The sequence below is a fragment of the Spinacia oleracea genome, chromosome 6 (assembly GCF_020520425.1).
Source record: "Spinacia oleracea cultivar Varoflay chromosome 6, BTI_SOV_V1, whole genome shotgun sequence".
Classification (NCBI taxonomy): Eukaryota; Viridiplantae; Streptophyta; class Magnoliopsida; order Caryophyllales; family Amaranthaceae; genus Spinacia; species Spinacia oleracea.
The window spans coordinates 147,313,289-147,325,851 of record NC_079492.1 but is presented as its reverse complement, the minus strand read 5'-3'; the positions used below and the strand labels follow the sequence as shown (position 1 = coordinate 147,325,851).

The following is a 12,563-nucleotide window of genomic DNA, read 5'->3' as shown; positions in this document are numbered from 1 at the left end:
TCTAGGGCCCCACTTGGATGAAAAATTGTAGGATGTCCAATCATTCTCATAAAGGATAGATAAGGCCCAGCAATTTCCCATCCACATCCTTCCAAATGGACCAAATTCAACCAAAACCAACTATTATTCAACTGTCTACAATATTGCCACACTTCACCACACACTACCTTTTATTTTCTATACACCAAACATTTTAGCCTCAATATCACACACAACCATCTTACTCCCTAGCTAAACACCCCATCATGGCCACCGCCGCCCCCGCCACCGCCTCATACATCTTCGGAACCCGCATTACCGGCCCGAACCCGGGTTCAGGCAAGTTCACGGCGTTGTTTGGGTTCGGAAAGAAGGCGGCAAAGAAAGTAGCCCCAAAGAAGAAAATAATAGATGAGGATAGGCCCGTTTGGTACCCGGGTGCCAAAGCACCCGAGTGGCTAGACGGGACAATGGTTGGAGACCGTGGGTTCGACCCGTTTGGGCTTGCTAAGCCCGCCGAGTATTTGCAATTTGACTATGATGGGCTGGATCAGAATCTTGCTAAGAATTTAGCTGGTGATATTATTGGGACTAGGACTGAAACTGCTGATATACAGCCCACACCATTTCAGCCTTATACAGAGGTGTTTGGGATTCAAAGGTTTAGGGAGTGTGAAGTGATCCATGGTAGGTGGGCCATGTTGGCTACACTTGGTGCTCTTTCTGTTGAGGCTTTTACTGGTGTTTCATGGCAAGATGCTGGAAAGGTATGTATCATCAATTCTCATTACTACTCCGTATATCATACAGTAGTTTAGAACATGACTTGAGATTGATTATAGTTAATTCTAATCCGATCAGGGAGTTTACACAATCTAACACGAAGAAGTAAAGAAATAAATAGTTTGTTAACAAAAAAATGTACAAGTAATATAATACATAAAGATGCTGCATTGGTAAATCCGACCCCATTTCAGAATTCAGAATTCTACAACTCTAAGTTTCCTATGCCAATTTGATTATATACTACAGTAGTATATCCACTTGAATTGATTGATCTATCGAAATCCCAGTAATTGTTTCCTTGTATCATGATTTAGAAGTACATAAAAAGTAAAGTTTGGTTAGGTTCGGCCTCATAACCTAACGGTACTGGGATCAAATCCCACTAGAGGCCATTCGCAGGTTAGGATTTTGCTTATAATCACCCTCACTTTCCAATGAGTCTGATTTGCTGATAAATTCATTGAACCCATATACCGATATACGTGCCCGTACATAAGAAGAGATTGACCGTATAAAAGACTAACAAGATTCCATCCTAAAATCAATTGGTGATAGGTGGAGTAGTCCACCAACTTTTATGTTACTATGTTAGTCAATATATCTCTTTCTATTTTCTTCAATGTGGGATAACTAATTCAATATTCACATATAGATTTTCCTCTTAACACGTGCAAAACTGGCTAAAAATACACGTGTGAGGTATCAATCTAGTAAGGTCTTTCCTTTTAAACTTTAAAAAAAAAAAAAAATTGATTTAGAAGTACATCAAATACTGCATTCTACTCCCTCAGTCCACAAACAATAGTCCAACATAATATATAGATTAAGAGGGAGTACTAAATATACAAAAAAAATACTGAAAATGTTCATGCTCTTCTGAATTGTAAAAACACTAAATTCCAAACAACTAACATTGAACATTTTGCAGGTAGAATTGATTGAAGGAGCATCCTACCTAGGCCAAAAGCTACCATTCTCCCTAACCACATTGATCTGGATAGAAGTACTCCTAATAGGCTACATTGAGTTCCAAAGAAATGCAGAACTTGACCCGGAAATGCGCCTCTACCCGGGTGGGCAATACTTCGACCCGCTTGGCTTAGCTGCGGACCCTGAGAAGAAAGAAAGACTTCAGTTAGCAGAGATCAAGCATTCTCGCCTCGCCATGGTTGCTTTCCTTGGGTTTGCAATTCAAGCTGCTGCTACTGGAAAGGGCCCACTTAGCAATGTTGCTGCATTTTTGAGTGACCCTTCTAACAACATCCTCAAAACTTTCTCTTAAAAAGAATTTTACAGAGTTGTTGCCTCTTTTTTTTGTGGTTTTTCACCAACATAAATGATGATGATGATGTTGTTGTTAGTTATGAATTTCAGTTGTAATGCTTTGTATGTATATTTGTTGTTATACTTTGAGAAATAACAGTGTATTGTGTTATTATTGATCGTTTGATCTTATGTTTGCATTGAGATAAATCTAATGTACTCATATATATATATATATATATATATATATATACAAGTTATGTTACTAGCTACTTAGCTAGTATGGACTGTCATCAATTGAATGTATGTGCAATGTGCTCTTGCTACTTCTAAAGATAAACTGTCCTACTGGGCAGGAACCCCGCACGGGTCAATCCGATCTGAGTTAGCGGGCTAGACACTTTGACAATTGGGGGATTGAAAGGAAACCTTCTTTCAAAGTGCCCCCTAGTGGGGAATGCACCTTTCAACCACTAGGCCAAGGCATTGCTTGGTAACCCTTTTTCTATTTAGGAAACCTAACATAACATAGTATTCACCATAATATTTACCCCCTCGATCAGTAAGTCCGTATGTTTTTCGGGAGTTATATGTTGATCGACACAAAAATTATCAGAAGTGATTATTTTCTTATAATAATGATCCAAGTAGGTTAGTGTAAGATAGCTATGAGTCGGGCCGAGTGTGTGTTACATTGTGGGCTTGAATGACCCCGACCCATGCCAAGCCCACTTGTAACTAGTCGGGTCGTATCGGTCCAATTTTTTTAAAAAAATGCGTCATAGGTCGTACCTTCATGTATAATACTAATTTTCTAAATTAGGTGCTTTGTCATTATCCCATTGGGGTAGGGACTCTAGGGAGAAAGACAAAAGTAACTAAAAATCCAAAAAGCGTGGACGGCAGGATTCGAACCTGCGCGGGCAAAGCCCACATGATTTCTAGTCATGCCCGATAACCACTCCGGCACGTCCACAACTTGTGTTCTTATTCGTATTATATTGTTTATACCTCACAAATGTTTGTTTTGAGGATCGGACAGGGCCATACATCCTTACCTTACTTCCCAAAACATAATTTATTTTACAATTGTTGATAATCAACTAATTTGTGCCAAATTATTGTAGTAAGTTGTTACAACAAATCCTCATTAGTTTACGATAATTTAGAAAAACCATGTCAAATCAAACTTTTATACAACTGGTCTATACTATATCACCGCCTAATATGATTGATAAACAATTTTATGAAAAATCTATGTCAAATCAAACACAACCTATACGGTTTGATATAAAATGTAAGTAGCAAATTATTTGTTTTTTATTTGATTTGAACTCACCGATAACGGGTATAAAAACGAATATGAGTGGAATTAAATGATACTTGTTGTAATATACTCATTAAAAAATATATTTGAAAATGATCCAACTCGTATTTGGATTTAGCCAACTCGGAACTAAGTAAGCTAACACTGCAAAGTGTTTTGTATCGATGAAAAATAACGAACCCTTTTTTATTCTTCGTATTCGCTCAGGTTAGGGGGTCGATCTGTTAGATAGATTCGAACATCTGGTATCAAATTAGTGAAATACATAGGCACTTAGGATAGATCTATCACTACGAATTTGAGAATGACTCGAACCTCCATACTCTTTAGCACGAGATTTTTGCGGTTTTCTTGCTACCGCGGGCTTTACGTAATCCATCCCATAATTCTGAGCTTCGTGTTTCTTCTCCCTAGAAAAAAAATATATATAAATAAAAAATTATCCGATAAGGTATAACCATCTCTATCAGCGAAAATGCTTCATTTTAATAAGATCTTCTTGAAACGCTTTTTATGTACCATGTATAAGTATAATTACGAAATGTATAATTTTGAATTGTTTCAGAACAAGGTGATATTGATATGCTAATATGAGTTTCGTTAATAACGTCAAATCATAAAGTCATTTTATGGAATTATCCCACCTTAAATTTACAAAAAAAATATTTCAAAATATTTTCTTATTTATACATTGTATTTGCCGAGAATATTTCACTGCCACGTATATGTGCAGACTAGATGTGAGCATGGATTGAGTATCCGAACCGATATCGAAGCGGGTACCCGATAACCAAAAATACTAAAATTGATATTATGAACTGAACCAATAACTTCGGGTACCACTTTTTATAACCGGATATCGGATCGGGTTTTGAATTTTCGTTTTTCAAATACTTTTGTTCAGCCCTAACTTGTGAGACGGTGACTACATAGCATGTGAATTGAAAATATTAAAAGGTATACCAAATTACGAATGGATTTAAAATACTCCCTCCATCCCGGAATACTTGACCTGTTTTCCTTATCGGGCCGTCCCTTAATACTTGACCTGTTTCTAAAAATGGAAATATTCTAACAATATTATATTATTTCTCACTCCACCCCTATTAACCCACCTACCCCCTAATTCATACAAAAAATAATTAAAAATTTAACCCCTACTCTCCCTCAACCCCACCTCTTAACCCACCTCCCACTAACTACATTAAAATAATATCCCATGACTATCAACTACTCCCTCCATTCCTTTTTGTTGTACCCATAAGGAATGTTGGGGGTATTTTAAGAAAACTGAATCTTGGGTTGTTATTGGGATATGGGTAATGATTGGGTGTAAGAATAATGATTGTGTGTAAGAAAAAGAATAAAGTAAAGAGAGAGAAAGTATTAAATTAATTGGGGAAAAAGTAGATATTTATTAAAGTAAACAATAAAAGGAGTTACAATTTCTGTCACATGGGCTGGGGGACCCAAATGAAAAATTATGGACCAATCACATTACAATGAGTCACGTATTTTTGGGTAATGGAGGGAGTAGTAATTAATAATTAATAATTATTTATTATTTATTATTTATTATTTATTATGTAGGAGAGAGAGGGAAGAAGAATGGACAAACCAAACAACATTCTTAAACAAAGGGTTTTCATTCCATTCTCCTTGATTCCCATTCTCATTCTCTTTCCCTTTCCCTTTCCCTTTCCCCTTCTCCAACCAAACGGCCCCTTAAACTAATTAGTTAAACAATCAAGTGGTCTTTTTGATAAGACACTCCTACACAAAAGTTGTCGATTATTTATACCCGACCCACTAACCTTAGCCCAACCTAAAAAAAAGTACACAGAACTGGTTATAGAGCAGGGTTCGGTCCGAGCCCAATGATACAATACCTCGTTGGTTGGCTGACAAACGACGTCGTGGCATCCGCGTAGCTCTGTTCATCGCCATAGTCTCTTTCTCGTTGGTGTAGCTAGGCTTCAACTTCAATCGGCGGCGCTAAAGCTGAACTGATAATGGGTTCCCACTCATTTTACCGAAGATAAAGAAGATTAATCGAAAAAAAAAGATTTGGGTTTTGCTTAAAATGTCGAGGTTTCGATCACTTTTACAAGCTTCCTTGAATGCTACCAGGAAAGGTAAATCATACCCATTTGCGATCAAACTTCTGTTTTTGCCTTTGATTTTGTATTTTGTTGATTAATTTGATGTTGTTTCTCTAACTTTGATTTTTTAAAAATAATTGCCCCTTTATTTCCTGCTATTCGTTTTGGTTGAATGTGCCCTTTTTTGTTATGAGTGTTTAAAATTTTGTGATGAAGGAATTGATTGGAATTTCAAGAGATGGGTGAATTAATTTGGTGCTAATTGTTGTTGTTGGGGTTAGCAGGGAGATGAATTATATGGGTTATGAATTATGATGCTGATTTTTTTTTTGTTTTTTTGTTGTTGTGACTGCGTAGAATTTGTCAAGTATTGAGCAATTCTGATGGAGATAGATTGCGAAAAATCGAATATGTTTTTCTTCAGCTTTATTTTTTTATGGAACTTTAAACAATGTAGTTATTAAAATCATAGCTTTAGTGAATTGGGTGGGTGTTTGGAATGGGAGCTGATTTTCTTCAGCTGAATTTTGATGAACCGAAAACGATGATGTAGTTACTTAAATCATGGGTATAGAGGTCAACGGTGTTGAGCATTGAGTTTTTATGATGGAGACATATTGGGATTGTTGACCCGATTTTCTTCAGCTGCATTTTGATGAACTGAATAACAACGATGATTTAGTTGTGGTTTAATCTTCATTTGGAAAGACTTACCACCTGCTGCTCGTTGCACATGATAGTTTCTATGAGAGCGTCAATGAGATAATCTAATCAGCTGGCATGCTTGTATAATGGAGCAACTTGTTGCAATGCTTCAGTGTCTGTTCCTAATTTATGTCCAAATTCTTCAGAACTTCGTTGACGTTCTTGATGCTGCTACAACCTCTGGAATCTTGTGGGTGATTGTGATATTAGATTGCCACTCCTCTTGTAAGAGGGTGCAATAAGCTGGTCAGATTGCGCAGCAACGTTGAAATGTTATGTCTGTTGTGGACTTGTGGTGATTCCTGCTGTTCTATAGATTAGCTTAGCCATCGATTAGTCTTCTGTGTGCTATCTGTATTTGTGTAGCTTGTTTGATTTCTTTCTTCCACTCAATTTTGTTTGTTATCTTTTGTGTGCTTTTTAGGGGTTTATTTCTCAGTATTCCACGTTGATAGATTGTCCATTTCCAGTTGAGTCAAAGTTTTACCAGTCTTTGGTTTTTTAATTATAATGGAATAAATAAGGTGGACCACTATATTGTTGCTCTTCTTATTCATTGTGAAGCTATAGAGTGTAGAGACTGTAGACAGTTCCTGTGTCTGGTTTAAGGGGGCATCGATTTAATCAAAATATCCTCTCTATTATCAAAAGGGGTAAAGGCTTTCCAACCTGCCCTATCTCTTAAGGTAGGAGCTTCTCTAGAAGCATTAGGGTAATGTTGGTGTTTTTGATGTATTCTAGATTATGAGAAAGTTTGCATAGTATTTCAGAGTCACTTTTCAACCTCTGTATATCTCTTATAATTGACTTTACAAACTTGTCATCTTTTGCTGGCCGTGTTGCAGCTCTCACATGGAATGTTGATGATTTGATGCCCCCTAGTGAAAAGTATATCTTCAGTTTCAATTGTAAAGAAGAGATCAAGAAATGGCATCTTTACTCAGATTCGGAATATGGAGGTATGTGCATATTCAGGTAACCTTCGCTTTGATTACATCATATAATCATATTCTCTCAGTAGTCTATACTCTATTACTTTATGTAGTTGGTACTTGGTACAAACAATCTGAAAGGAAATATTTCGGCTGAAGTATTGATTCCTTCATGGGGTGCCAAACGCCACGGGCCAGCCAGAAATTAATGGTACTTCTTATGTACTATGTAAACATTGGATAAAAATAGTGAATATTCCAAAATTTCAGTTGATCCTAGTTCTATCAGAGACCTGAATCACCTGATGGCTGATGCTGACGGATTTGACACCTGGATTTTATTTTTTCTGTATCAAAGTATCCATATATAACAATGTCTTATTGTATTTAAACCATGATAAGGCAGATAACAAATGTCGTATTTGAATATTTTATGTGACAAAATATTAGCACCCAGGATTTTGGGAGTTATAACTGTTCTATTTGGGGATTATGGCTAAAGTATCTGCTATAAATTAATTGCTGAAGTTTCATTTCTGTAAAATACATATTTCCACGTGATAATTATTTTGGATTTCGGAAAGTGAGGTTTTCTTTCAAGAGAGTGGTAAAAGGAATTAATGGATTTCTAGAGAAACTATTCATATAGGAATACATGATCCTTCAAGTTTCAAGCTTGAGGCAACTGTCTTCTGCATTACCAATTTACCATCATCAGTGGTTCTAGGTTAATAGTGTTGAAGTCTCTCGTAGGGAAAAAAGTTCATGTTCTTATTCTTTCATTTGTGACCTAACTGGCATCCATATTCATGGTAGAAGAAGTTAGGGCAAACACTCAAACCAAACTTGTGAAAATGGAACTTGATTACTAGTGTAATTCATATACGAAGTATTGTATAGCAGAATTGTCTTAATCAGTTTATAGTTTATGCTCAATTATCTGTGATCTGTAATCAGGTTATGCTGGTACTCTTCGAACTTTCAATTTTCTTTTAAGCAAAGCTTATTGTTTCTTTTCCCCAGGGTTATCTTCAGCGTCATTGGAAGTAACTGATGAAGGAGATGGTTTAAAAGGTATTTCTATATAAGACTTCGACATTATTTATTATTCTCGACTTCTTAAGTCTTGGTAAAGATGATCACAGGTCGGCTGGCAGTCATCTTTTCTTCTGTAATTTCCTGTATGATCCTTGTCTCTTATACAGTAACAAATGGGAGGAATTAGATATCGTGTCTTCCTCATTTTGATTTATTGAACTTTATAAAAAAATTATATAGAACGTGATAAGAATGAGACTGAGAAAGAAGAACACTGAAGAAAAAAGAAGATAACTGTACTTCTAGCACGTGAGAAGGTTGAGCAAAACTCTTAAGATAACCAACATGGCTATGGCAAATGAGAGATTAAGAATCCCTTGTTTTTTCCTTGAGAAATTAAGAATACCATGTTTTTTCCTTGAGAAATTATTAAGAGCACCTTAAATTGAACAATATTGACAGTACTGATAAGTCGCAGGACAGTCATAGCATTGTTGTACTAAGGCCTTCAAGGGTAATGCACCCATCTTTTTTCAAGCAATTGATTTTCTTATGCTGTATACCCTTACTTTTGATATATGATTGTGCACCCTGTCTTCTGAAAATGGTAATCCTGGCTTAGGACTTAGGAGATATTTTTTGACAATTGTCTCGTCTCATGTCCATTCACCTCCATAGAGGTTATAATTGTACTCATTTATCCTCTATATGGTATATACTTTGAGAGCATAAACAAAGAAGTTATACCTTCTTTTGCTGATTTCGTTACTCTTAATTTCTTTATTGATAGGATTATTCTCTGGAAACCTCTCTTTGGATATGATGGAGGGATCTAATTGGAAGATAAGTAGAAGTGGCTTTTGTGGAATGCGTTCGAAGAAGGTGATCATTGCTATAATTTTCAAATTATCTGTTTGCATACTCTCGCAAATGACTGAGAAGTTTGATCCTTGTCATTATAATTTTAAGTTCAAAAAGTGCTATCTGGTGGGTTACAAAAACATTAAAATTTTCTTCCTTTCTGGGACCTTATTTGATTTGTCTTTGGTCAAATTTCTAGTCTATTATGTTGTTCTCAAGTATTAAATTTGGTGATTTGCTTCTCCCACTAATTCTAGGGTTTATGTTGAAAAGTTTGAGCGTACACATGTTTAATGGACTCAATTGCAAGATTTGTCATGCCCTGTATAATCTGACTCATATCTTTGAAAGAGAGTTCAAAAGAGAAAGCTGATGGGATGATCACCTTTTTCCTGTGATAATCTGAAGAAAGTCCAATGACATGATTGATATCTAATCACATTTCTACGGTTTTTTCATTCCAGTTTAATGGCTTCATTGATTTGGATTCATACGACTCAATAGCCTTAAAACTCAAAGGAGATGGTCGGTGCTACATATCCACGGTGAGGTTTCTTGTGCTCACAGCTCACACTACAAATACAAGTCGATTGAATTTCCTAAATTTCGTTGCCAGATCTATACAGAAAATTGGGTAAATTCACCCGGACAGCAGGAAGACAATTCTTGGCAGGCTTTTGTTTATGTACCTGCAGGCAATTGGTATATTGCTAAGGCAAGTTTCGAAAACTCTGAAACTTAAACATGGATTTGAAATTTTTGATTCAAATTAGTAGTAAGAAAGGTGCTTCCATCAACTCTGGTGATTCTGTAGACTTTTTTTATTGGCAGTTGGCAACTTGGCATGCTTAATTGCTTAAAGGTGTCTTCAATTATACTGGTAGATTCAATTCACGTAGCTTATGGCAGAATCTATACTGAGTTGAGATGATGGTGGTGGTAGTATGTGTTTGAAAAATAGGCATTTAGGCTTTTAGGGTAGCTAAGCTTAAACAGAGAGAGCTTCAAAAACAATTTGATCCATATAAATTTTGCTTCTAAATGATATAGATTATAGAATAAGGCTAAATAGCTAACATGTACTATGTTAAACTGCTATAACAAACTACGTGAAGGTTACTTTGTTCTTTTACCTCACACCTATCTTTAGATCACGAAGGTTAGAAACAATATTCTCAACATACTAATTGCTGATGATCAAATACTTATTGCATAAAATTTGTTCTATAAACTCATGTTGCAACAATGTATGTAGGCAACTAGGCATGTAGCCGAATAGCTTTCACAAATTTCTAATGGTATTTATTTCATGTTTATCAGATTCCTCTAGCTCGATATTTACCAACATGGAGGGGTAATGTCATTGACGCAAGTATGGAAATGAACCCATCTCGTATTCTCGGCATGTCACTATCAGTAAACGCTGAAGGTGGTGTCCCCGGTGCTAAATCTGGGCCTGGTGACTTCAGAGTGGAAATGGATTGGATTAAAGCAGTTAGAACTGAGTAAGTTGTTAGTTAGATCACAGGACTTAATAATAAAAATCAAATCTTGTATGAAACTTTGTATCCAATTTTGTCTACATTTTATCTTCCCATATGCAAAGAAGCTTATTTCCAGTGCAGCAACATTTCTCATTCTTTGTTTAAAAGTCGAGTGAAGATAATCAACACAGCAAATACAGGGTTTTTTCAGAGATCTGTAATCTGTATAGACTCCATTGATAAGCTTCATTCTATAGGTCAGTTCCTCCCATTTGGCTTTTATGTATTACTAATATTGTAACTGATTACCTTCTGCTAGCTGTGGCCGGGTCAATCGTTAAAGATGGCTGTGGGCTGGGCCAGGCTTCGGGCCTAGGCACGGTGGCCCGACCCAGAACCATCCATATAATTGTTGCTTAGGCATGACGGCCCTACCTGGCCTGGCACGAGCATGAAGTCGTAGGCCGTGTTTTTTTCGTGCCCGTGCTGGATCGGGCTTTTTCTTACCGGGTCGGGTTGGGTCTCGGGCCGAATCGTCTCTCTGCGAATATCAGCACCAAGTCCTTGCAGTTTTTCAATAATCGAGGAATACCCTCGTTCAATATGATAAATGTCATGAATTTCAGTTTCACCTTCTGCAAGCAAACCTGCAATGACTAGTGCAGCTCCGCCCCGTAAATCAGAAGCTACAACAGAAGCTGACGTTAACGGACTAGGTCCGGTAACGATAGCTGCTTCTCCTTCCACCCGGACGCAAGCGTTCATACGACGCAGCTCGTCGACGTGATTAAAACGCTCCGAGTAAATCGTATCAGTAATCACCGAACATCCTTCCGCTTGTGTCAGCAACACCGTAAACGGCTGCTGTAAATCTGTAGCAAAACCAGGATACACCAGAGTCTCAACATCAACGGCCTTCAGGTTCTCAGCCTTCGGAACGAAAATGGACTCTTTGCCTTGTCGGACATCAACACCCATTTCCCGCATTTTTTCCGTTAACGCTTCCACGTGCAACGGAACGACATTCTCTATCGTAATCCCGTCACCAACCGCAGCCGCCATGATCATGAACGTGCCGGCTTCAATCCGGTCTGGAATAACCGAATGCTTCGTTCCATGTAATTCATCAACACCATCAATGTACACAATACTAGTTCCTGCTCCATCAATTTTAGCACCCATTTTGGTAAGAAATGCAGCAACATCAACAATCTCAGGCTCTTTTGCAGCATTCTGAATAACAGTCTGTCCTTTAGCCAGAACAGCAGCAAGCATGATATTAACAGTTGCGCCAACACTGACTACATCCAAGTAAATTTCCGCGCCGCGCAGTTCATCAGCGCATAAATAGATGGTGCCGTGGTGGTTCGTCACCTTCGCCCCCATGGCTTCGAACCCTTTGATATGCTGATCAATCGGACGGGGGCCCAAGAAACAACCGCCGGGAAGCCCAATTGCGGCCCGTTTGAAACGACCAAGCATAGCACCCATCATGTAATAAGAAGCACGAAGTTTTGTAACATTGCCATTTAGCAAAGGTATATTGACCATATTGGTGGGATTGATGGTCATTTTACCGTCTTTTTCAAACGTGATTTCGCCGTGAAGTTGTTCTAAAATGCTTTTAAGTGTCCACACGTCGGAAATTTCCGGTAAGCCGTGAATTTCTACCGGAGAATTGGCTAATATTGATGCAGGAATCAATGCTACTGCACTGTTTTTGGCACCGCTTACTTTAATGGTGCCTGATAACCGGTTGCCGCCTTTTATTTTATATACATCCATTACATTCAAAACTTCTGGCTCGCTAACGGTTTGAATTGTTTGACACTTTGACTAACACGTTTATTCGTGAAGAACTTTGACCATTAATCTTGATACATTGAAAATATACATTGTAAAGTATGACATTTGCTTTTATATGACTGTCAAAAGATGTGACCGAAGCTAACACTAAGCGTATGTATAATATGAATAATGCAAAAGTCAAAATACTGAAAACAAATTTTACTTTACCGTAACTCAATCACTCGTGCTGTAGCCTGAAAACACAAGAATGTACTTTTTTAATATATGAAGATGACAA

At 37.3% G+C, this 12,563-nt stretch overlaps 3 protein-coding genes and 1 non-coding gene across 4 annotated transcripts; 2 read left to right on the top strand and 2 right to left on the bottom strand.

Annotated features, from left to right (window-relative positions):
- Nucleotides 1-127: 127 nt before the first annotated feature.
- LOC110781759 (chlorophyll a-b binding protein CP29.1, chloroplastic) lies at nt 128-2,215 on the top strand. The gene is made up of 2 exons (XM_021985810.2): nt 128-746; nt 1,694-2,215. Exons 1-2 carry the CDS (start codon nt 246-248, stop codon nt 2,045-2,047), a joined length of 855 nt encoding a protein of 284 aa, XP_021841502.1. The 5' UTR covers nt 128-245; the 3' UTR covers nt 2,048-2,215.
- Nucleotides 2,216-2,922: 707 nt separating this feature from the next.
- TRNAS-AGA (transfer RNA serine (anticodon AGA)) lies at nt 2,923-3,004 on the bottom strand. Its single transcript has one exon. It is a non-coding gene; the product is annotated as a tRNA-Ser (tRNA).
- Nucleotides 3,005-5,210: 2,206 nt separating this feature from the next.
- Nucleotides 5,211-10,698, top strand: LOC110781760 (probable complex I intermediate-associated protein 30). The gene is made up of 7 exons (XM_021985811.2): nt 5,211-5,490; nt 7,008-7,121; nt 8,118-8,168; nt 8,923-9,014; nt 9,458-9,538; nt 9,610-9,708; nt 10,314-10,698. The coding sequence occupies exons 1-7, from the start codon at nt 5,439-5,441 to the stop codon at nt 10,500-10,502; spliced, it is 678 nt and encodes a 225-aa protein (XP_021841503.1). The 5' UTR covers nt 5,211-5,438; the 3' UTR covers nt 10,503-10,698.
- Nucleotides 10,699-10,849: 151 nt separating this feature from the next.
- Nucleotides 10,850-12,262, bottom strand: LOC110781239 (uncharacterized). Its single transcript, XM_021985466.2, has one exon. The coding sequence runs from the start codon at nt 12,260-12,262 to the stop codon at nt 10,850-10,852; it is 1,413 nt and encodes a 470-aa protein (XP_021841158.1).
- Nucleotides 12,263-12,563: the final 301 nt, after the last annotated feature.

Coding starts and splice junctions, on each gene's coding strand:
- LOC110781759 (XM_021985810.2), top strand. CDS start 246: ATGGCCACCGCCGCCCCCGCCACCGCCTCATACATCTTCGGAACCCGC. Junction 747..1,693: donor CATGGCAAGATGCTGGAAAG/GTATGTATCATC, acceptor AACATTTTGCAG/GTAGAATTGATTGAAGGAGC.
- LOC110781760 (XM_021985811.2), top strand. CDS start 5,439: ATGTCGAGGTTTCGATCACTTTTACAAGCTTCCTTGAATGCTACCAGG. Junction 5,491..7,007: donor CTTGAATGCTACCAGGAAAG/GTAAATCATACC, acceptor GCCGTGTTGCAG/CTCTCACATGGAATGTTGAT. Junction 7,122..8,117: donor CTCAGATTCGGAATATGGAG/GTATGTGCATAT, acceptor TCTTTTCCCCAG/GGTTATCTTCAGCGTCATTG.
- LOC110781239 (XM_021985466.2), bottom strand. CDS start 12,262: ATGGATGTATATAAAATAAAAGGCGGCAACCGGTTATCAGGCACCATT.